This window comes from Brachyhypopomus gauderio, chromosome 21, assembly GCF_052324685.1.
Source record: "Brachyhypopomus gauderio isolate BG-103 chromosome 21, BGAUD_0.2, whole genome shotgun sequence".
NCBI classification, from domain to species: Eukaryota; Metazoa; Chordata; class Actinopteri; order Gymnotiformes; family Hypopomidae; genus Brachyhypopomus; species Brachyhypopomus gauderio.
The window spans coordinates 9,846,487-9,870,435 of NC_135231.1; the positions used below are offsets into that span (position 1 = coordinate 9,846,487).

At 45.4% G+C, this 23,949-nt stretch overlaps 1 protein-coding gene across 5 annotated transcripts; it reads left to right on the top strand.

The window, feature by feature from the left end:
- Positions 1–232: 232 nt before the first annotated feature.
- On the top strand, positions 233–23,779 carry nckap5l (NCK-associated protein 5-like). Of its 5 annotated transcripts, XM_076984482.1 has the most exons (13): positions 354–636; positions 14,644–14,776; positions 14,872–14,940; positions 15,148–15,186; positions 15,340–15,459; positions 15,786–15,872; positions 16,108–19,253; positions 19,531–19,663; positions 19,757–19,835; positions 20,533–20,823; positions 21,225–21,373; positions 21,627–21,918; positions 22,014–23,779. In XM_076984482.1, the coding sequence occupies exons 2-12, from the start codon at positions 14,651–14,653 to the stop codon at positions 21,876–21,878; spliced, it is 4,491 nt and encodes a 1,496-aa protein (XP_076840597.1). In that variant the 5' UTR covers positions 354–636; positions 14,644–14,650; the 3' UTR covers positions 21,879–21,918; positions 22,014–23,779. The 5 variants fall into 5 exon arrangements, with proteins under 5 accessions (XP_076840599.1, XP_076840597.1, XP_076840594.1 ...); XM_076984484.1 differs by having other exon boundaries at positions 233–636; positions 20,533–20,781; positions 21,627–23,779; XM_076984479.1 differs by having other exon boundaries at positions 355–636; positions 21,627–23,779.
- Positions 23,780–23,949: the final 170 nt, after the last annotated feature.

The window sequence follows — 23,949 nt, forward strand, 5'->3', positions numbered from 1 at the left end:
GTTTTTTCAGACAGTACTAGGAATTTTAACAAGAAAAGCTGATTTTCAGAATGTTTTCAATAGCCGTTTCTTCAAGAAAATGTCAACGGATAGTGTTGTTGGTTACGGTAGACTTAATCTAGATCAGCTCTGGTAGCTTGCATGCAAAATACCATTTCCAATTTTTTTAGAAGTACTCTTCTGACATCTAGCATACTAACATCTGTCGGTACACGTCAAGCACTGCAGTAATGAAGCTCGGTCGTATCGGGATGACTATAATAACCCGGTTGCACATAAAGCTGTATGCGTTTGTAACTTTAACGTTATGATTAGGGGAGGCTGTAGAAACTGCACGTCTACGTGGAACACATGAAGATCGGCCCTTGCGCTGAAAACGGGGCGGGCTGCACAATTTCAAGCAATGACATCACTTTTCCTGCCGAGCGCTCCGACCTAAACACGGGAAGAGAGAGAGACACGGCGAGGAAGCGACGACGATTAAATAAAAAAACCCACGTCTGATCATCGGCGAGAGGAGCAGATCAACATGCCCCCGCGGTGCGGGTCCAGGCGCGCGGCGGACGGAGTTTCGTAGCGCATTTGTGCAGAGAGAGACGCGCGCGAGCTGGGCGCAGGCGACGCGAAGCGCACGAGGTAAAGACTCTCACTTCCCCAGCCAGCTCGGCTCTTTTCTGTTACCGCGTCGGTGCTGTTTTAGTGATGAAGTCGTGCAAAATCTGTACGCGCAATTACGAGCGATTGCGTGAAACCTCATGCAAAAAACATGGTTGAAATGTTCCGTATGTTGTGATATTCTGGGACGCCGGTGGACTGAGGATGCTTGTGGCCACATCCTGCCTGCGCCCGGACAGGATGCGTACTGCCTTCTGTCTTGCCATTTAAATCGCTACCTCCGGTGAATTGTACCGGTCGCCGAGGACATGTTTGCATTAATAAGCTGGTTAGCTACGTGTTTAGTATTATGTTGGAGCGCCAGTTTTCAGAAACAACGGAACCCCATCTGGGTTTACCTACGAGCCTCTCTCCGTGAGCCATTGTGTTGACCTCAGTAGCTAGTTAAAGGTGTACCCCCCCACCCCCTCCACACATACTGTGGAGCTATAGTGTAAGAAAGCTGTTAGCACTTTTACAATAGTCAACTTTTTTTGTTTGGTTCTTTTAATGAGAGACTGCACTGTAAAATTGCTAATTTTGGCAGTGTTCATGTTGCATTAGACCCTAAAACAGCAACTAATTCATGTGTAATTGAGGGTAAAAGCCCCCAGCCCCTCCCCTTTAATATTTTACAGATGTTTTTCACATTTGCAAGCCCCATGTCCAAAACCATATTAAGACTGGCTTACAACATAGGCTACCACTCTGCAAGATGTAATTGTCAAATTCCTATGCAGCGCAATAAAGTTAATGATATTTACTCCCGCTGAGAGGTTCAGGAATGTTTGTATCCAAACAGAACACAGCATAGCACATGATGTAAACCAAAGATGCTCCCCCCAAAAAATAGCTAAAAGCAATAGAAAACGAGATAAACGCCTAAATTGCTCTGTAAACCAAATGACCACAAAGCACCTTATGGGAACGTTGGACCCGGCGCTAGTTTACAGATAGTCATGCTTGCATGGTTGCTATGTGAGCTACACCCATGATCGGCGCATTATCTCCTTTTTGTTTGTTCTTTGATCATTTTTTTGCATGCCCAGGGGACATGCACTGTCCTTAATGGGAGGCAGATGACACAAGCAGTGTGTGACGGCAAAACCCCTTTGCGAGGAATTTGGAAAGGTCGCGTTTATCCCTTCCCCCTCGCGTGCCCAAAAAAAAACAAAAGAAAACATTACTCGCTTTTTCTTTTTTTTTGCAATGGACAATTGATTACGACGGCCGAGCAGCGTTAACATACCAACGTGGGTGTGTGTGCACGGGGCAGTTCACACCTGCAAACATGCGCGCGCGTGCACCGATGCCCAGGTGCCGTGGGAGACGAGGCCGACTTTCTCGTTGGACGTCTTCTCATAGCCATGCAATTACTGCGCCATTTATCTGTGAAAATACTTAGGCTCCAGAAATGTGTCTGTTTTGCCAAACAGCTGTCAGTCTAAGGCTTTTTAAAATAGTTTTACAGTGTAGCTGTTGTTTTATCAGCGAGCTGATAGAGATAGCCTTAAAAAGCCAGCAAGTACCTTTATGTCCTGTTGTATTTTATGAGTTTGTAGCCATGTTGTCTTAAATGAAACAAGTTCAGGTTCTTGTCACAGAGCATCCTTATATTTATTTATACCAGAAGTGCAACTTTATACTGATGTAGACATTTGGACATAATAGTGCTTTATAATGCTTTATAGTGCTTAATAGTGCTTAATAGTGCTTTATAGAACTTTATACTGATGTAGACATTTGGACATAACATATTAGATTGTTAAACCACGTGATCCACCTGGCACAGAGGGTGACTGTTATGATTCCTGTGTGAACCATGTCTGTTTCTCTTTCTTTGAGACTCATGATGTTATTCCATGGACGTGAGCCCAGAATGGTTGGGGAGGTTGTGTCTGGCCACCTGATCGTGCCACTAGGCATACAGATCAGCTGCTATTACAGAGAGAAAAACACATGAGGCACATAAAAACTACAGCTCCCTCCACTGAAAAACTACAACTCCCTCCACTGAAATGCCCAACAAAAGCCTGACATAACAGAGTAAGCAGTGGGAGGTGTTTTATGTAAATAACTGTTAAAGTGCCCCTGCTGTCTTGGTCATCTAATTGGTCATGCCACATATTTTAGGGGACTGCTTTAAAGAAGGCTGCATTCTTGAGCCAGACTTATCCGATGGCTGGAATGGGGGCATGTTGTGGCCAGGGTTTCTGTATTGTTATTCGGGTTTTGTCCCAGTGCTGCTTTTGGGCTGCCAAACATGGCTCTCTGGACATTTTGGGCTGGTGCATGAAATCGGTCCTCTGGCTGGGGTTCTCTGGCTGGAGGCGCTTCTCCAAAACCTTCTGTGCATCTGACTGGAGCCCAGGACTCTTCTGTTAGCATGAGCGTGCAGATACGGTCAGCGAGGCCACTTCTTACCTTGTCCTTCATGTGAAAGGTGACGGAAGGTTCGCTAGCTGACCGTGCTGGCTAAAGAGTGTGCAGCCTCTTGACTCTCATAGACACCCTGTCTCTCTCTCTCTCGTTCTGTCTGTCTGTCTCTCTCTCTGTCCCTGCGTGCCCGTGCCTCGTTAAATCTGCCTGCTCCGTTATCAGTTTTCCCCACTGCTGCATTTCTTCCTGCTACTGGGCTTGCTGTTACCATGGTTATGGATCGGTGGGGGGACATTAGCATGTAGAGGATTCATCAGTTAGCGAAGATCCGTGACGGCAGCCGGGCAGGGGTGTGGGGGGTGTGGGGTGGGGGCTGTGTGAGGTGGGGGGTGTGAGGTGTGGGGTACAGACTCCGAGAGACTCTGCTGCTGATTCCACACACCGCAGATATTTGGCAGAGAGCAATTACTTTCTCTCTCACTCCCACTGGGTTTGTTTCACTCGGGGGAAGCCCACTTTAGTCTGAACAGCAGGAGCTGATGGGGCAAAATATGATTAGTAAAAAAAAAACACAAATAACAATAATAAAAAGAACAATAACAACAACAATAATAATAATACCAAAAATAATAATGATACAATATGATATTGTATAATATTTAATAATAATAATAATATTAACAATAATATTCAAAGATTCAAAGATTATTTTGAAATCCCGGTGTCCAGGACATAGAGGAACCGAGATGCTTTTTCTCTCTCCACAGCAAGAAGTGTAACTGGACTAGGATAGAAATAGAAAGGAGATAAACAAATACAACATACACATACAAATATTAATTAAACACAATCCTCTGCTGTCTGTGTGTTTATAAATCCACCTCCATACATCATGATTATTGTGTAATCAGCTTTTGTATAATATTGTATGAAAATATCAACAATATTATTATTATCTTTTCTTAAATGGCTCAATTTTAGATCAACCTTCAACTGTACCCCTCTATTAAGATCATGGGAGTTGTTATCCTTGGGTTGATCGTCAGATTTTCTACTTAATGAAAGAAATGATTGATTGCGTGACCTGTGCCAAGATTTGTTTTGCTTCAGATCGGCCCCGCAGAACAGGCAGGGGTCGGGAAAACATTTGAACTGGGTTTTCCCAGAGCTTCAGTCTTCATCAGCAACAAACATTCAATTCATACTTGCGTTAAGGGAAACTATGCTGCAGTATGGGGCCTTAATCAGTTCAAGCAAAGCAGGTCAATGGCACATCCTGTTTGGGCAGTATAGAGGGACGAATGTCCACGGTTTGGTTGGACAGCAACAAGAGTTAAACAAACCCCATCAGAAAACGGCCCAGCATGGCACACTGTATATAGCTGGGGCTTTTAAAAAAATGTCTGGAACAAAATGGCTACATTCACGGAGCTCTTTGAAAAACTGCACCAGCAACCCCTATTTGGGGACCGTTCAAAAAAAAAAAAACGTGCTTTCATTTCCCTCCTTCTTCTGGAAATGAAAGTCTCGGTGGTTTGGGGCTCCACGACCCTCTAGTCCTGTTAATTATACCCAACCCATTCCCTTAAGAGGCCTACCAGCCCCAGAGCATGCCATGTTTATGTTAAATACGCTGGTCGCCTGACTAGAGCGCCGCCCACTCTCAAATCCCGCCTTCCCATTGGTCCAAGTCCGTGGGCTGCGCGCGCCTGTCCATTACCCCCGGCCAGCCAGTTTCGGCAGCGGAGTTCTCGCGCACCTTTTGCACAGGCGCGAGTTGATTAATGACCGCGCGCGACGGCTCTGCACAACATCTGATGTGTGCGGGCGGGTGTTGCGATACGTTCGTCCCACGGCGGCGCGAGTGGGCGGAGCCGACGGGACAAAGCGGGTTGGGGGAGGGGCCCGGGGGGCCTGGGGGTTGGGCTACCGCCGGCCCAGCCCAAGAGGTTGCCGGCGGGCGTTCACTCGGAGGCCAGCGCGCCTGGCGTCCAGATGTTTTGTGGCTGTGTCCCCAAAGCCCAGTGAAGTCCCGGCCTCGCTGCACTTTACTGCCGCCCGGGCCAGTGAGCCCCGCTGACATACCAGCCTTTCAGCAAAGCATATGTTGTAGTCTTTTCCTTACACCAAGTTCCTTTTTTTCTATTCTGTTTCATATCATGTGTTTTTTTCATTGTTTCATTGTTTACCGATGAAGGAACTGACTCAGTTTCTTCCTTTTTTTTCGCTTTGCTTTTTTTTGGTAACTGTATAATGTAGACAATGTGACATTTACCCAAGGTGGTATCCATGGTTACAAGATGATAGTAGCCCAGACTGATCAGAGATGGCCTTGTTTAGTAGACACAGCGTGTGTGTGTGTGTGTGTGTGTGTGTGTGTGTGTGTGTGTGTGTGTTGTTGTGACCTCCCGAACAAATTAGCTTTGTCAAGCAGTTTAGTGTTGACACTGCCACATTATATTTAGATACTATTGTATTTACCGTTTACACAAACACTCGAATTGATGTGCTCTTTCCTTAAATGAGGGATGAATCTGTCTCCATGAGACACGAGCTTAACCACAATCCTGGTAGGAATTTTAATTATTTTTTACACATTTATTTTTTACATCAGTCAAAATAAAGTCCTACACGGTTTCGTCTGCTGCAGACGTGGGAGCTTGGGTCAGTTTAAGACCGAGTCACGTCTGACCCCCACCCAGCCCTCCAGACTAGTGTCACGTTTCCAAAAGGCGGTTCGGTCCCTGCGCCTCACACGGAGTTCAGCACATTACAGCCCATTAAGCTGTCTCGGGCTCAATGGGGGCTTTTTACGCCAGCGCCCTGATTTATTCCCTTAATCCGGACTGGCCACAACTGCGCAATACAAACACACTACTGCCCGGGACGCTGGCCACCACAGCACTGCTGCGGCACGGACCGAGCCCTGCCGGCCAGCACCGGAGACGGCATGCCATCTGTCCGTTCATCCTGTCACTTCTTTTATTTTAGCGTCTTTTTTTTTACATACGAGATTTACGTTGAACGTCAGCAAGGCGCTCGGATAAACATGATTTAAATGAATAATTGCAGTCAAATTTCTGCCAAGCGCCTTTACGCGGTTGAATCTCAACCCAGATTTAATTTGCAGGATATTCTATAGGAGACGTTGTTTTTGTTTACTTCTGATTGCTCCAGCTGAGCAAAAACATCCAGCTGGGGTCCGCGAGCCTGGCGGAGCAGTCTCGCGCAGAGTCTCGCGCAGGCTAATGCAAATGCGGTTCAACACCTGGTGCTCCCTGATTTACTCGCGAGCGCTCCGGTTTGCCTGGAACCGCTGAGCACCAAATTGGTAGCACTTGAAATAGCAGTTGGAGATATCAGACGGATTTCACTCAGGAGATTCAAAACCAAACCTTTAGCCTTATTTCCACCACGCTGCCGCCCACATTTTCATGCATTACCTCATTCTTGTTTCTGTAATGTAATGATGTTTACAACACATTGGCTCTGGAGGGCATTGCTCTTCATGTGTGAAAGTGCTATAGGTAGACACACAATGACCCTTTGTGGCAGATTCCCCTGCCTCTTGGCTGTTGGCTCCAGGACAACATGTGACCCCTCTTGCCACTGGGTCACGTCACCCAATTTGGGCCTTTAATGTGTGGCCTCTGTTACCGTCTAGAGTGGAATTCCAGACGCAAGGGGTGTGTTCACGTGAGCGTGTTGCTGATAGGGGTGTGATCTGGGGTGCGCGCCCAGTTTGGGACAGAGGCCGCAGGATTTATTCGTTAGCCCTTTAACCGCAAGGTCGACATGCTATTCGAAGAATGTTTTCTGCAAAAACCATTCACAAGAGATGCTATTGTTGCGTAGGAAAACACCCAGTTATCCTATTAGGGGGAACTCACGGCCTTCGCCTCACTGCAGCGGGACTACGTAATACTTTTGATTTAAAGGGCATGTTTATGTAGAGAGCTGCTTGAAATCCCCAGTTGAATACTGGAATTTGAGTGATATGTAGAAATTCCCAGTTGACTGCTGGGAATGTTTTATGTTCAGGTGCTGATGCAATTAATTATCATGTTCTAGATGAGTAGTAGCAGAAGGCTTGGCCACACCTCTGCTTCATATTTATTCAAACAGCAAGGAGGAAAACATTATATTTATTTTAAGGGCAAATACTCCGATCCAGTTTAATGTGATTTATGTTCTGTAGTTTGTGCTTTGCTCAGAAGGAATGAATCTAAAATAATAGTGTCAGACAATACAAGCTGGAGAAATATATCCGGACTGCAGCATTAGCCTTGAAATTTTCCACTGGTGCATCTTATCCTGCTAAAATTAGTTTTCCTGATTGTAATGCAGGCATGTTTGATACCCTTGAAATGTCTTTCTGAATTATCCTCCTTGCTGAAATGGTTTCTGCACCGAAAATTATTTTAAAGCCACAAATGCAGGATCAGGAAGTGTTTGTCTTCACTATAAAGGGAACCATTTTTGGGGGCGGGGAGGTTGGGGGTGGGGTTGTTGTTCATCAGCACACCGTTTTATTTATTTTTTTACTGATCGCTTGGGGGAGCAGATATTCCCTTCTCTGGCTAAATTTCAAGTAATTTGAAGTCGGGTTTCAAATGATTCCAGGTGAAGATTAATGCAATTCAGTCTCGCAGCTCGTGGAGTGTGTCAGAAAGCAAAGACGTACTCATTCTACGCAGCACTCAAACTCCCGCTGTCTTGAGCGTGACAATGTAGTGAATTAGCTAGTCCAACCATTTCAGAAAATAAACAGCAGATTTCTCTTTTTCAGCTATCGCTGCCCTGTCCTGTTCAGCATCTTCTAACTAGGTCACATTTTCGTTGGACACCTACATTGGACCATCTCAGAAACTGCGCGTTGCAATCCAATCAGCACTGGCCTACAACCGTCGGCCGATCCTCTTAGATAGAAGCTCCCGCCCTGTGATGGGGTCGGGTTGCCCGGGCAACCCCACGACTCCCTTTGCCCGTTCGGATATCCTCCACGTCCTTGTCTTTGTGCGAGGATCAGCGCTGTCTCGGTTGAAATATAACCCCCTCTCTTTTATGGCCCCACCAGCACTCGCAGGGTTAATGTTTGGCAGAGGCGGGTGGAGGAGGGAGAGACTGGGAGAGGAGAGGTGGATGTGGGGGGGGGGGGGGGGGGGGGGGGGACGGCCCACAGCTGTCGTAGTAGGCTGGGTCTGTGGGGCTGGGGTGATCGCTTCACTCTCACCGGAACAATGGGCGGCTGTGGAAGGCTGGGACAGACTCGCCTAAGGACAGGCCCTCCGGTCCCAGAGTGAGGGAGAGACACCCGCCTCAGGACAGAACCTCGGATCACTCACAGGGGGACACATGGGAAGCTTCGTGGACGTTTGTGGCTCCCGCATCTCAGACTTGTCTCGCATGGCTGGTTCTCTGGTCATAAGGATGCTCTGAGCTGGACTTGAGGCAAGGTAAAGGTGTGTTTAATAACGGCTTCGGCTCTTATTTCTCTTTTCTCGCATATTTCTGCACTTAGCTCATCCAGAAGCCTTTTAAAACTTGTATAAAAACCTCACTTGCACTTGTGTGTTTTACACACGAGATTTGAGACCGGTTTGACAAAGGAAAAGTATGTAGTCGATCCTCGTCTCAAGGAACATAGAGCACTCCCCTCTCCCTTCCCTCTATATTCACCACTGCCATTGCTATATAACGTGATGTTTGCTGAAATGTGATATTTTGACATTAGGGCAAAGGATTCTGTTAAATGTCCTACTATATAAGTGATGAGTAATGTTTGGTATATTCACCTAAGTACTAGCAAACTATAGTGTAATGTAAGCGATGTAAGAATCTTAGAAGTTTCCCTTTTGAGGCAAAGAGGAATGGACCGGCAGTGTAAACTGTTAAAGTGCTTTAATTGAATTTAATTGAATTAACTTGATTTGAGTGGCTAATGTTGTTGGATCACCTAAATAGTGACTGCAAACATCTGAATTCAGTAAGACAAGACACTCCTGTATTGAATTGCCTCGTATCAAAAAACTCAGGAAGTCTCATCTCCTCCTTGTGATCAGCACAATTACAAGAAAACAAAACCACAAAAAGTGCAACATTACTTTGTATTTTTTAGTGGGTTTGTTTGTTTGCTTGTTTGTTTTTATCAAGCTAGATAACGTTCACCAGTGCAATTGGTGGATCATTCTTTGTTTCGGGTGTGACACACTGACTCGGCGTAAACACCGTTCACAGTGAGATGGGAGCTCATTAGATGCTTACTTCACACCTCACCTTGGGCAGATTCACAGCTTCCCCCCGCGTGTTCCCACGTGGTCCTGAGAGACGTGAGACGTCCCCTGCCCGTCCTGCCCGTCCTGCCCGTCCTGCCCTGCGCCGTGGCACTTTCGAGGGCTTTGCAGTGAGCAGGACGGAGGATTGGTGAGACACCCTTCTGCGGGTCACAACGCGGGCCGTACAACATCTCCCAGCACGCTCACCATCACCTCGCTGGCCCGAGTCCCGGGGCGAGCGCAGACCGGGTAACGGCGGCCCGCGTGTTCCGTTTAGGCCCTGCTGTCGGGATTAATTCATTCTGCACTAAGCAGGCTTGAAAATGGCAGTTTTGATGAGCATGCACGAGGACCTGCATTATTGAACCTGTCTCTACATATAATGGAATATTAAAGACGAGGGACTGCGTCTCGTCCCGCAGAGGCAAACGATTCACATCTGAAGGAAAAAATAATGCCCCCGGGAGATGAAAGCTTGGCTTTAACGTTTGTTTGCTTTTCTCTTAAGATGGAAAAGAGCAGATGACACTTATCTGCTAATCCTCCTTATTGTATGCAGAAGAGGTCTGTCTAGTCACCTCTCTGAGACAATTGATCATTTTATCAGCTCATAAATCACACGAAAGAAGATCAATAATCAGCCTTTTTGGGGGGGGGGGGTGTTGTGGGGGTCACTGGGCTGTGTGCCCATTGTGCAGGGTGTGAATAATCAGGAGGTGTCACGGTGCATGGCGATTGGTCGGTTCTTAATAACTGGCGGAGCGTGGGGGATGGGTTCTGGGCAGGCGGCGAGGTTTAGGGATCCTGGAGTGTCCCACTTCTGTTTGATTGCCTTCTCACTGGTTTTATCCCACCCCTCCCACTACTACTGGTTTTGTTTCCTTTTTCTGCTTTTCAGTCAGGATCGTCATTTGCATTAATTAGGATATCAATTCTGTGTTGTATGGCGTTAACAAATCCGGGGAGTGTTTCAGGACTTAACAAGAAAATGAAAATTGGCAAAAGAAACGCAGCTTTTTTTTTCTTCCCTGAATGCTTATAGGTGGCTGGTTTTTTTTTAACCCCCAGAAGGTCCCAGTAGCACGTGCTGGAAGAGTAATTTGCAAACACTCTTATGTTGTGTCCTCTTTGTTCAACACCTGCCTGTGGTCTAGCCCTTTATCCGTCAGTCCTATTTCTGGCGCCTGCAAAAAATATGACTGTAACTCAATATAGAATATATTGTTGCGATCAGTTATTATCATTACTGTAACTAAACGTGCAGCTAACCTTGAAATTAGCTGCCCGTGGCCCTTTGGACAGACAAAAGCAGCGTTCTGTGTCGCATTAGCCCTCAGACTCATCCAGCCTGCTCTTTCATTCCTCCTTTATGAACACGTTTGACTGCTCCTTTATGAACCCTTTCATTTTGTCTGCCGTTGCCCCTAAATCACGTCACTGAGTTTGCCAACACGCAGAAGGCCCTGGCCCACATTCTGGCCGTTGTCAGATGAGAGCGCCCGCGTTTGATGTATCTGAAATTGGAGGGGATCGCCTGTGGCGTCCGCCTGCCGTACTCCGTGAAGCGTCATGAAAGTGTCGTGTGTAGGGAGAAGCTCTGGTTTCCAGCCTTAGTCACACTGAGAAGACTCTCCTCTGGCCATCATACCAACGCGATGACTCAGAAGCTTGGGGAAATCGGCACGACGACGGCCCGACCCGGCCCAGCCCGGCCCAGCCCGGCCCGGCACGGCACTGCACTGCCTCTGCGTTCCACCCCAAGACACCGACAGTAGTCTCACCGCAGCAAAAATCCAATCAGCGTGCAGCATTGCAGATAAATGAGCATTGGGGCCCCATGAAGGTTGGACCTCAGTGGTTTATTGCTGTGTTTATTGCTCAGCATATCACAGGATTAAGGAGCCAGTCCCGTGGTAGCGCTGCCAAGAATCCTGATAGCACGGAGCCTGTACCCAGCCTTTGTTTTCTCCATCCATCTTGTCTGCCTGGTTGGCGAGTTGAATGCAGAAGCCCACCTGGTTATAGCCCTGTTTTGACTACTGGAGACTATAGAGTATGTTCTAGTCCATGAGTTCTCTACAGGATCTTTACCCTGAAACAGATGTGTGAGTGTAGACAGTTTGCATAAGGCTTGTTTGGAAACACAACAGTGCGCTTCGTGGCCTGATGTGTATTGATTGCTAATCTCATTGGAGATTGACGAGTAGATACAAGTATGTTTCCTTGTTGGTTGTCTGGTGTCTTATCTTTGTCTGAACTGATAGTCAACGAAAACACAGAGCATCAAGACATCTGTTCTGGACCAAGGTGTGGTTGGCCTAGACAGCACATTGAATTGCGGTGTCTCAGTAAACAGTGACACTGATGACTGCACTGTCTCAAAATCAGGTGGCATTTTGTGTCTGATGCACATATGTCATGTGATATCTTAATGAGCAGGTTTTTCGTGTATTGTAACGGTGAACGAGACTCCTTAAGAACCAGCCGCACAGGATTGTGTATCACCTTGTGGTCTCACAGTAGCATAAGCGCACTATGGCCTGTGTGCAGTACAGCATATGCGTGGTACTGTGCAGATCTCTGCAGGCTTTGATGTCTCCTGGAATCTGGGTAATTGGTGATTTTTTTTTTTTTTTTTTTGTAAACCTTTGAGTCATTTCTTTGGGAGAGTGTCTCAGGGTCCCGGGGAAGTCCTGAAAAGTTCAGCCCAAAATGTACAGCCTGCAATCCATTGACCCCATTATGGCAAAGACTACGAATTAGACTTCTTAGGCACTGTCTCGGCGGATTTGCGTGACTCATGCATTAATTTTTCATTGCGCGCCAGTGATTCAGAGATGAAAAGGAGAGACAAGTTAGCCTGGCGGTGGCTGCTCGTGTGGTGTCTCAGATCGTCTCCTGAGGGTAGTCTCCACTTCCTCTGCCGTCTGAACCCAAGGAGATCCGTTGAAGATACAGAGTTAACCAACGGCATCTGCTGGGGGCTGCCCCAAAGACATGCTGGCTCCTGGCCCTAATCGTTGGACAGTAGCAAAATTGTGGATATTTTTTTCCTTCCGCGGGTGTCAGAGCATCGGTGCGACACAAAACGAATAAACAGTTTTAGTAGATGGTACCAGCTCACTCGGTTGTCCGCATCAGTCAGAATTCACAACTGTTCTGCATGACAAATGGATCCAGGTTTGTTTGTGTTCAGGCTTATTAGTATCTGGGGGTTTGACATCCATTTTGGAAAATCGCCGTGCTCGCACATGTTCCACACGCAGACAAGCGTTTTATGCATGGGTATAATTGTGGGCCGCAGATGCTAAAACTTGGTATGTCGTTTGGTCCCTCGTTTTTAAACCGAGAGAAACAAGAAAACCAACTCAAGCTGCCTGAACGTTTTCCTCCTCTAGCACGGTCCTGGGCACAATGGCGGGAGCATAAACTTGGCATTTCATCTATAAGAGGAGCTTTATGCTTTGCTTGCCTTGGGCCTTAGTGTCTTTTACCCAATAAACCATTTTTCTCTTTCCTCATTACCTGGTGTGTCTCAATGGCTTTCCAGGTCTTTATAAGAAAGGCATTTTTGGCTCTTATTCAAGAACAAATAAAAAACAGTCATGACCTTTAAGATCTGCCAGTACAGAAAAAAAAACCCTACATAGCTCACTGGTCTGGCTGTTTTTTCAGCTTGGTGTTATATAGAGTTCATGGACATGTGCGATGTTTACACAGCTCTTGAAATGGATGACTACTGAAAGTGGCACAGCATTGTTGCAGCGGGTTTGATAAACTTAGCCACATCATCAAGTTCTTCACCCAAATGTTCCAGCGAACATCTCACTGAAATCAAGCTGCATCATCCACTGCTTACTGGTACATGATGCATATTAGTCACTGTCTCTAGGCCTTTCATTAAGCCTCTCGTATGTGCATAATAGCTTGTGGCAAACTAATAACATGGTTATCGCTTGAACAGGGCATTTTCCTGATCCAGTCATGTTACTAAAAGTGCATTAAAAAGTGTGTGTGTGTGTGTGTGTGTGTGTGTGTGTATATATATATATATATATATATATATATATATATATATATATATATATATATATATACACACACACACACACATATATATATAAGACTGAGGGCTATATGTGCTTAAAATTGCCAGTGGAGCTTCCTGGCATGAGTCTGCCCCAGATGAGACATTCCCAGTACCGCTGTGTCTCCTCCGGCTTGCTGTAATGCCTTAATCCACAGTAAAAGTGGGCCAGTCCTCCCTGACCCACTGCACTCAGAGCTCTGGGACCCCAGTAGGCTTTGAATTCATTTGTTTTCATAAGAGGAAAGTGCATTTAAACCAGTTCACTGCCAACACAGCCACGAAGCTCTACTGAGACACAATGTAACACACATTAGCGTTAAAGACATCAATTATGAATGAGGGCCATGAACATGCAAATCGATTTTTGGATTCAGTTTTGAAACAGGATAGTCTGTGTGCAAGGATTAGCGCACAGCTAAGAGAAGGTCAAGGGTACAGTAATGCAATAACAGGAATGGGTGGACACGTGCCTCTGCAGTAATGTAGAGCGGTAGAAAGCTGATAGTCACGATTCACGTAATTCTTTGTTATGAATGGTGATGGCTTCACTAATGCGTTGCACAATGGTTCCACCAGGACGCACGGCCCTTCTACGCTTCGTTAGAAATCAAGGCATAAGGAGTTGCGTGACTGTGTTGTAACACACACGGGTGTAAAATGAAGGCAGCTGATACAGGCCCTGAGAAACGGGCTACTGTGCCCCGATTACTAATGCAGGTTAGGCTGGCTGTCGGAGGGCGATGACACGGCTGCAATCCACTGGTGTGATTCATTAGAACGCTGAGGTTTGTCTAATCCCTGTTATTATCATGGGGCTGAACCCAAAGCCAGGGCCATTAATGCCGTCCTGCTACTGTGCTCCAGCTGTCCCGCTGACCCGATCGGCACCATACCTCCATCACACAGTGGGATCGGGTCACTGGGACAGCTGCGGGTGAAGTAGCAGCGCGGTCCGGTTGCCTTTTTCTTCTTCTTTTTTTTTCCTCGCTCTGTTTCACGAGTATGATGATCTGTAAGGAGATGTTTGGAACGCCATGAAAGGGATTGTCTCATTGATTGTTTCTGCGCTTGTGTAGTGCATGAATAAACAACAGCTCTCATACTCCTTTGATTTAGCTGCGCCATAGTAAGCTGCCAAGATTTGCAGCCAAACCCTTCTCCTTTAATGTCTCCACAAAGCGATTACCTTAAAGACAACTTCTGTTGTGAAATGTATTCCACCACTGACCGTCTCCTTCGTTGCAGGTTGAAGATGATGTCTGAAGAAGCCCAGCGCAGGGGGCTTGAGGAGGACCCGGAGTCTGAGGAGGGGGACCTGGAGTCCTACCTGGAGGAGGAGAGCAACAGCGAGCTCCTGGAGCGTGTCCGAGAGCTGCAGGTGAGTCCCGTCCCTCCACCGCAGGACCACGGGGGGGGGCCCTTTCTGCTCGCCGTCATCATGGTGAATGACACACGTCCTCTGTTTCGCACCAGGCTGAAAACTCGGCCCTTTCCTTAGCCAATGAGAGCCAGAGGGAAGCGTACGAGAGATGTCTGGATGAGGTGAGTTTTGGGAGTTTGATTGATGGGGGGGGATCTGCTATCAGTGTTTTATAGAATATACCTTCTGTTTTCAAGGTTCTCCGCAGTAGTGAAAAAAAATGGAATTCTTTTCTAAAATCGGTTTATTACCCTCGGACTATAAAACAGTGCCATGTGGAATGTGGTTTATGAGAACCTGTGAGAACCTGTCTTTTCTAACAACGATAGGTCGCCAACCATGTTGTCCAGGCCCTACTCAACCAGAAGGTAAAGTCTGTCTTGCTGTGCATTTGTTTCAGATTTGGGTGCTTGCCTTCGGGATACATGTTGTCATGGGCTAAAAATGTCGCTCAGAAGTGCCTTTACATTGCCTGGTCCTGGCAGTGCTGTTGTAAGGGTATTTCCACGTGCTCGTTACAGGATCTTCGGGAGGAGTGTATCAAGCTGAAGATGAGAGTGTTTGATTTGGAGAGGCAGAACAGAACACTGTGTGAACTCCTCCAGGAAAAACTGCACAGTCAGTCTTGTGTACATCAGCAGGTAAATAATAATAGAAATAAAATGTCAAATGTGCATGGTCAAACAAAGTACAATAAAGCAGTCAACACACTACAAAAAAACAACATTTGTAGTAGCGTTCCTGAAAAGCCATGCTTATTTATAATCGTGCTTCTATTTTGCTTGACCATATTTGTTTTGTGGAAAAAAAAGTAAGGAAATTTGGTTTTCCTGTTAATTTGGGTGGTGGGAGTAAAAGAAGATTAAATTTACAGATGGAGAATGTACAGCAAAAACACTGCACGCTATCTATTACAGGATTACACCATGCAGTGTAGAACTCTTAACATTCTTCCTTTTGTATTCAGACTGGGTCCTGCTTGGAACACATTACTGAGCTACAACACAGCGATGCAAACAAACTGATTGAAACTCAGAAGAATGCACAAGCCAAGGTAAAACCTGACCACGTAGCATTTTTGCTGTTCCTGTTTACATTAACCAGTTTGACACAGCAGACAACATTATGATTTTGGAAGCTCAATTGTTTAGTCAATTTTTAATTAATGTTGAATGATCAAAAATAATAACATTTTTGTATTATCTGAACTATTTTCAGTATACTGGCTGTATTTAAAATGTATCTGATTACATTTTTTTTGTTTACAAAATTCTTCTTTTTCTCTGTAGGGAAATGGAGAGTGTGCACAAAATTGCTTTCCTGACACCCAAAGTTCCACCACGTCCATGGAGGCCTTATCTCCATTCCTGAAGAAGAAAGCACACATTCTGGAGGTCCTTCGTAAGCTGGAGGAGACAGACCCTCTGCGCTACCACCGCTCCTCCGGCATCTCGTCCCTCTGTGAATACAGCCAAGCTCTGGTCTCCAAGGACACTGTCTTGGCCTGCAGAGACAACTCGCCCAGGTGTAACGCAACCAAAACCCATTGTTCTCACTCCTGTTCAGACATTTGCACACTCCAACATTTGAATGGCGGTGAGCACAACAGTGTAACGTGCGGAAGCTGCAACACGTGTTTGATTTTGTCCAATAAGGACTCTATCAGTCTTGCCAACAGTAGCCACAAGTGTTGCACTTCCGTTACAATTGACAACCTCAATTTGGCTCCGCCCGAATTCCACAAAAGCCAAGACCTGCAGAGCCTTTTGAAGCCTGCCACAGGTACTAGCGAACATGTAGCCAACAGGAAGTCTGCTGATGTGTCTGCTTCTCCATCAGAACAAGGTCTTGACCCAACCAATGAGCTTGTGACAAAAGAAGGCACGGACTCTTTACCTAATTTGCCAGTGGCTGAATTAGATCAAGATAGAGTTCCTGATCATGAACTGGCAAGTTCCCTCGCACCAATAGAGACGGAGCCAAAAGACAAGAATAGAATTTCAGATAGTCTGGTAGACTCCCAATTATCAACAAGGTCAAGTGGTAGCACATGCGATGAACATATTATTGATGAGTGTGTGACCAGTGCAGGTCTGTTGGAAAAGGATTTTAAGCACTTAAACATTGTAGCATCCGAGAGGCTGGATAACGTCACAGGAGATGAAGAGCTTTTGCAGAAAGTCGACACGGTCATCCCGACCATCTCCAAGCTGCCTACTCTTGGTCTGAAGGACAACTTACAAGAAGCATACTGTGAGTTAGAGAGCGTCAAATCTGTCCATAAAGGCTTGCTGTTTTCTCCCAATGAGAACCAAACTGCCACAAGAGTGCTGGATGAGATATATGTCCCTGTGAAAGACAGCATCCCACAGGACCATCAGGCGGATAGGTCCAAACTTGTTAGTCCAAACCAGGTATCGTGCCTCAGAGAGGCCAAGTCGTCCCCTTCAAAGCTCCTCAAGTTTCTCAAGATTCCCACCATAGGAGAGCGCACCCCAGCATCCAACACCCCACGCCTCAGCCCACAGCTGGCACGGAGTTCAAAGATCCCTTGCCGTAGTAACAACTACGAGGTGCACCATTCACCAGTTGCTGTCCGCAAAGCAACCACAACAGAAAGACAAAAACAACCACCGTGTCCCAAATCGGAAACGTACCCTTCCACACATTCTGCACCGACCTCTCCACCTCAGCCCGACGATCCCCCTCCAGTGGTGCCAAAGGAGATCAGCATACCTAAAAACAGTAGAGGAGGCAAACCTACACAAGCTGCAACCCCACAGAAACATGCTCAGAAAATCCCACACTACGAGAATGTTCCAGATCTAAGAGTGACTGCGAGTGGTGCTGACATATCTCAGGTTCTTGGGGAAGTAAGCACTGCTCTCCGATACGCCAGCTCCAACACAGAAAGAGTCAAAGCAAAGCAAGGAAATGTGGGTGGGGAGAAACCCATGAGTCTCAAGTCACAAAAGGAAACTTCACCAGGCTCTGACGTATCTGACCAAGAGGAGACCTCGGACGGTCCTGTATGGCACAAGCAGGTCAACCACCGCAGTTTGCCCAGTCAGTCAACTTCTCAGAAGTCACAGCTAAGTGGCATCAGCATGAGATCCAAAAGTCAAGAGAAAAATGAGACAGTGAAGGATCAATCACAAAGTTCAGGATCACCAATGAAAAGGAATGAGCCACCACCCATTCCCAAGAAGACAGGCACAGGTAGACACTCAAGTGAGTCCAGCCATTCCTTTAAAGAGAGATTGGCAGCACTTGGTAAACTGAGGAACCCGGAGGAACCAGTAGCTTGTTCCCAGTCAGCAGATAAAAGGGAACTGCAGTCTAGTGTGGGTGTGCACCCTCAAACCAGTGACAATATCAAAAATGCTGATAGGACCCCAGACTGTAAAACTGGAGAACACAGACTCTCAAAAAATACAGATTCTGTTGATGAAAAGTCATATGTCTCAGGCCATGTGGACAGTGCCATCTCAAAACAAGCTCAGTTTCAGTCTGCAGACCAAGGGATCAAATCTCTACCTGCAAGCACTGTCATTTCTAAACTGGAAAGTGAGTCCTCTAGAATGTCCTTAGCAAAGCCAGAAAGCCCCAAGTCCAAGATGTCCCCACCAACCAGCAACTTGGAGGCTGCCCAAGCTTTGCGCAGCTATGCTAAAGGTGCAACACCACATAGTCTTTCATATGGTGGGAAAAACATCCCCAGCCCACACAGCAACAGCCCCAACAAAATTCCCCTCAAGTCCCCGACCAAAACCGTTCCGCCATCTTTGAACCGAGATGGGAAACCTTCCCAAGAACTTCCGAGGTACCTGTCCAAATCTGAAGACAGGAGCCAACTTCGCGCCAGTAAGAAGAAGAGTTCCTCTGGTGGGGACAGCCTTCCTCCTCCTCCACCAAGGCCGATGGAGTCGGGTGAAGAAAAGAGGCACTCTGCTCCCAGCCCTCAGTCCTCCATCGAACAGAAAGTGATGAAGGGCATCGAAGAAAACATGCTGAAGCTTCAAGAACAGGACAAAGGTCAAGTAACCGAGGTGAAACAGAAGGCGTCCAACGGTATCGCCAACTGGTTTGGCTTGCGGAAAAGCAAGCTTCCGGCCCTTAGCCGAAAACCTGAGACACCAAAAGGCAAAGATGATAAGAGAGAGTGGAAGCTGAATATATCCTCCGTGGGGAAGGATACCAAGATGGCTGCCAAAAAGCCAGAGAGTGAGAGCTTGAACATATCCATGCTCATGGAAAAGGCAGAAGGCCTGCACAAAGCTCTGGAAGAGGAACGAGCGTATGTGAATGGTGTGGCTTTGGACCGACAAGGAAAGGGACATTCCTGTGAGGTGGTAATGGACCAGGCACAGGGACAGCTGTCTGTTATGTACAGGGGAGTGCCATCAGATAACTTCATGCAGCAGCTGCTTAACCGGTAAGTCCGACATGACACATTTGTATACATAGCAATGTACCTGCGCATTTCCTTTAAAGCTCTTGGACTTAATCACGCACATGCACTCACCTCTTCTCACACCCACATACTTGTATATTCCAATATATACATACTACAGTATATATATATATATATATATATATATATATATATATATATATATATATATATATATATATATATATATATATATATAATGCTTCAAGAAATATTTTAATAATAGGTCAATAATAAGTATTTTCTCTCTCTCCAAAAGAGTGGATGGGAAGGATGTTGGTGGCATCAGCGTAGCCCATCGACGCCTGTCTTTTGACTGTAAAGTCAGGCCTGTCTTCAGTCATAGCACAGTTGGAGTTAGTCAGACTAGGAGCAGTGAGGACATGGAAAAGGTAATGTCGCGAGTACGTATGACTTTGCCAACCGTTTCGATGTGTAGCTTTATATTCCAGTTTAAACATCACGTTCTCTGTGATCTGTCCCAGAGTTCGGCTTTGATAAGCAAAGTGGATGGTGTATCGGATGAAAACCTTGCGGATTCGATGCATCATGAGCGTTTTGCAGGTACGGCCTGGGCGAACTGAGTTTGTGAATGACTTTGCAAACAGGCATGGGCTTGATTGTCCAGTACTGAGTACATGCCTGCTAACCGCAAATGAATTACCTTATTTGACGCACTCTTTGTGTGGCTTTTACAAGAAATCGCACCCATTCCACAGTGACTTAGCAGCTTGATATGAGGGCTATTCATTTGGGTGTATACATGGCATATCGTGACAGGCACACGTCACGTGCATTATAGCTGAAGGAAGAATTGTATTAAATCTTGTTTAACTATAGCACGTGTAGACTCCAGATTTGAATTTGTTACACCTGTTCATAATGATTATCAAGAACTTGGCTGTCAGATATAGATATGCAGCCAGAACTAAACATTGTAACAGACATTACATGTTTATTTACGTCTATGTTAATTTGTTCTTTTAGGTATCATTTTTAATTCCTGTTGTTTAGGTTTCAGTCTGTGTTTATTTGTAATATTTGGTAATGACATTGATTCCTGTAGTTTAGTTGTAGTCTGGCTCAAGGGAATCCTGAATTCTGAGCCAGACTATTATCTAGGATCTATTCTGTGAAGTCACTCTGGATAAGAGCATCTGCTAAATGTCCTAAATGCAAATGTGCCATCACAGTGATCACCTCTAATCTCATAAGTGGCATTTATGTTTTAATTGGCCCAATTTCAAACCTTTTCTTACAGGTTCTGGCATCTCTACGCACACATTGGACAGTGGTATTGGCACGTTTCCTCTTCCTGACTACAGTACGAATGCCGGCTGTAAAAACATGCCTAAAGTGAAGGCCCAAGGTGAGAAGGAACCATCCCTAACCCAGGGAATCCACGGCTCAGGGGTGAAGATTCCTCACAAGGCCTGGAATCTGGAGAGGGAGCTATCATCTTTGGAAGAAGATTACATTATGGGTCAAGAAATGGACAGGACCCTAGAAGGCAAGATGGCGTCCAATCAGGTTGCTGATATGTGTCATGAAGGTACAGCTTCAAGCATTCAGTGCTTCGGTTATTGGTTCCGCGGGTATTTGCGAATTCTGTTTTCATTAAGTTACATATATCAACACATGTGGAAAGTGACAAGAGGGGGAGGGACTTTCCTTATCCGGCCTGTTGAATTTGGAGAGGGTGCGATGAGGCGTCAGTGTACTGCGTCCCTGTAACCATTTTATTAATCGCACCATTCTGTTGCCCCGGTGCTATTTGTCCTGTAGGCCCTGCCTTTGCTATTTACTCATCTGTGAGAATCTTGGTTGCATTCCAATAAACTGATTAACATCAATGACCCAGCACGCATATTAGCCCTGAATGGTCTCCTGTTCTATTCCTTTTCAGTAGTTTCAGTAGTTCTTTTTAACAAAGCAGTATCTTTATTTTTATAGGCACAGACATTTGCGGCGCACCCATGAGGTCTGGCCCCACTAAGAACTGGACTTTCCCCAATCTGAAAGGCACTACAGAATCATCGGATGTTTATCTCGGAGTTGGGAAAGTCTTGGAGCCAGTAACGCAGAAGAGCTCATTTAGGAGGGTGAGTCTTCTTATTTACACCAGTTCATGTTCACGCAAACCATAGCAGTTCAAATCACATGCTCATTTAAATTAATGAGAAGGCAAAGAAACAAAATCTACAGTTTGATCTGTCATACAGATGGCATAAAAATCCAGTTTAACTGCAGATTATGTTGCAGCATGTGCATGATTTATAGATTTAGTTATGTCCTTCAGATTTAGCCGCTACACCAAACTGTATTTCCTGTGAACTGTCCTCTGCGCCGTTACAGCGCACCATGACCAGTGATGCTGCGGTGGGGCGTGACAGCGAGTCCCGGAACCTTCCGCAGCCGGCACCGGTGCGCAGGAGCAAGACTCGTGGACCTGGCAACCCAGACGCAGTAAGGGAGCCAGGCTTGGAGCTGGCGAGAGAAAGGCCAGATGACGCCCTCTCCCCTGGACACCCCCAGGTCCTAGAAACCCCCGAGTCTCTCAGCGATTCTCTGTATGACAGCCTGTCCTCCTGTGGAAGCCAAGGCTGAGGGGCAGCATTGGCAGTTGAGGGAGTTGACTGACCATCAGGTACCAACCTTTTCTATGCCGCAACACAAGTTATGTGGGACAGCAGGATTCGTTTAAAGGTAGACACTCACATGACACCCCTTTTTTGGCACCAGAACCCCACTGTGCATCGCTTCTCCAAGATTCACCTTTCTAGCTGAGAATTACTGTTGATAGAACAGTGGTTGGACCACACGTTTGTGGTGGGTATGTGTCCCAACAAATTTTTACACGTCTCTCGTCATTACAAACATCTCTACACAGCGATTTGTTTCAACTTGTAGCAAAGTAGTAACGGGCCATCGTTCTGTCACTGAACTGTTGGTTGAACACTTTGATGATTGAACACTCAAATGTCACAAGTCTTCCTTTTAAAAAAACCTCTCAGAATGTTCTCATAGTGTCTCTACCTGAACATCAGTGAACATTTGTTGTGTAAAGTTATTGCAAAGTGAAAAGTGTTTATGTATGTGATTTCTTTCTTAATTTAATATGCATATTTTATGTAAAAAGTAAGAAAAGAATGCGAAACATGCTTTTGTGTACAAGTTGCATCAGTTGTCCATTAAATCCATTATATGTTAAGTGGCAAAACCTTGTAGCAATAATAAAGTACTATCCATGTGAGAGAACTATAGTGTTTTACAGTGAATTTTACTTTGCAATTAATTTATTATTTTTTTCAGTGCGGCAGGGCACTGATAAATTTTAATTGCTGTTGTTATTTTCCCTTGTTAATCTGTGTACTGTGCCTGTGTGTGTGTATGCATGTATCTTTGTATGTTCCCTTTGAGCAATACATTCAAGGTGGCGTTTTACATCAGCGAGACTTCTTAGTTTGCTTGGTAATCTTACTCGAAGGTGACAGAGACGGAGTTTCTTGTGGGACTGAGAAATCTAGCTTTGTGATTTGCCTTTCAGGTTATGCAAGAATATTCGTTTCCGTTCAGTCAGTGTTGTTCTCTTTCAGCAAGGTTGTGTGTGAGCACTGACTCAGCAAGGTGACCTCACTCTCTGATGTACACGTTTGCTACTTCCCACATTAAAACAATCACCATAGACATAGCTCACATTTTCCAGTACCTCACCCTATGTGAACACGGCATGATTATGAATGCCTTATGAAGGACAGTTCTCATGACTTCTAGAGAAACTAGTGACCCACCTTTTCCACTAAAATCATGTGACATCCGCTTGTCGTCTTTTGACGATGGTTTTAATTGGTTGTATAATAGTAAAAAGGGACGTTTTTAAACAAATTTCTCAATTCTAAAGTTTGAAATTTGGTGAGTACATTGTACAGTTAGTACAAAAGAGTTTTGATCCTTGCTTATAAATTGTAATCACAGCACAGATGCAAACAATACCAGAGCTGGATATTTAACTGTAACACAATTTTCTACCCACAGCAGAAAGCTAGAGTTTCTATCTGCAGCAGAAAGCTAACTAGAAATACTTATGTTTATTTTTGCATTCGGTTTTCCCCAAGGTCAGTGTGAAAGATGAAAAAACATTAAGCTTATAGATGTCATTAACAACATCATCATATGTAAACATGACACAAAGGATTCTTTTACACACAATTCTTTATTAGCTCGGTCCGACATTTGTTTTTGTGTATAAAATTTCCAATTTGCCAGTAGAAGTTACATTTATTTTCACGTTTGTATTCTGTTGCAATTGTCGGGAATATTTTATATTAGTTTGCTATGTTTACAAAAGAATTTATGATGAAGCTGTTAATATATCTGTAAACTTTTTATATCAAGGTGCTATCAGATGTTTTTCACTCATCTCTACAAAAGCCATAAACGTGTTTTTCATAATCATCTTTCTAGGCAATTGCCATCACTCACGCAACTAAATAAAATCTTTTTATGCATTTTGCAGTGTTTTTATCTTTTTTCTGTCCGTCTTTGTCTGGTCCGTTTTTGCTGAAATTCAGCGCCCCCTGGTGGTTACTTTGCTTACCTCCCAGCAGAATTTTTAGATGTTGAGATCATTATTTTTAAACATTGAAGCTTCTCCTGAACTTGGCTTCTCACTTACCCA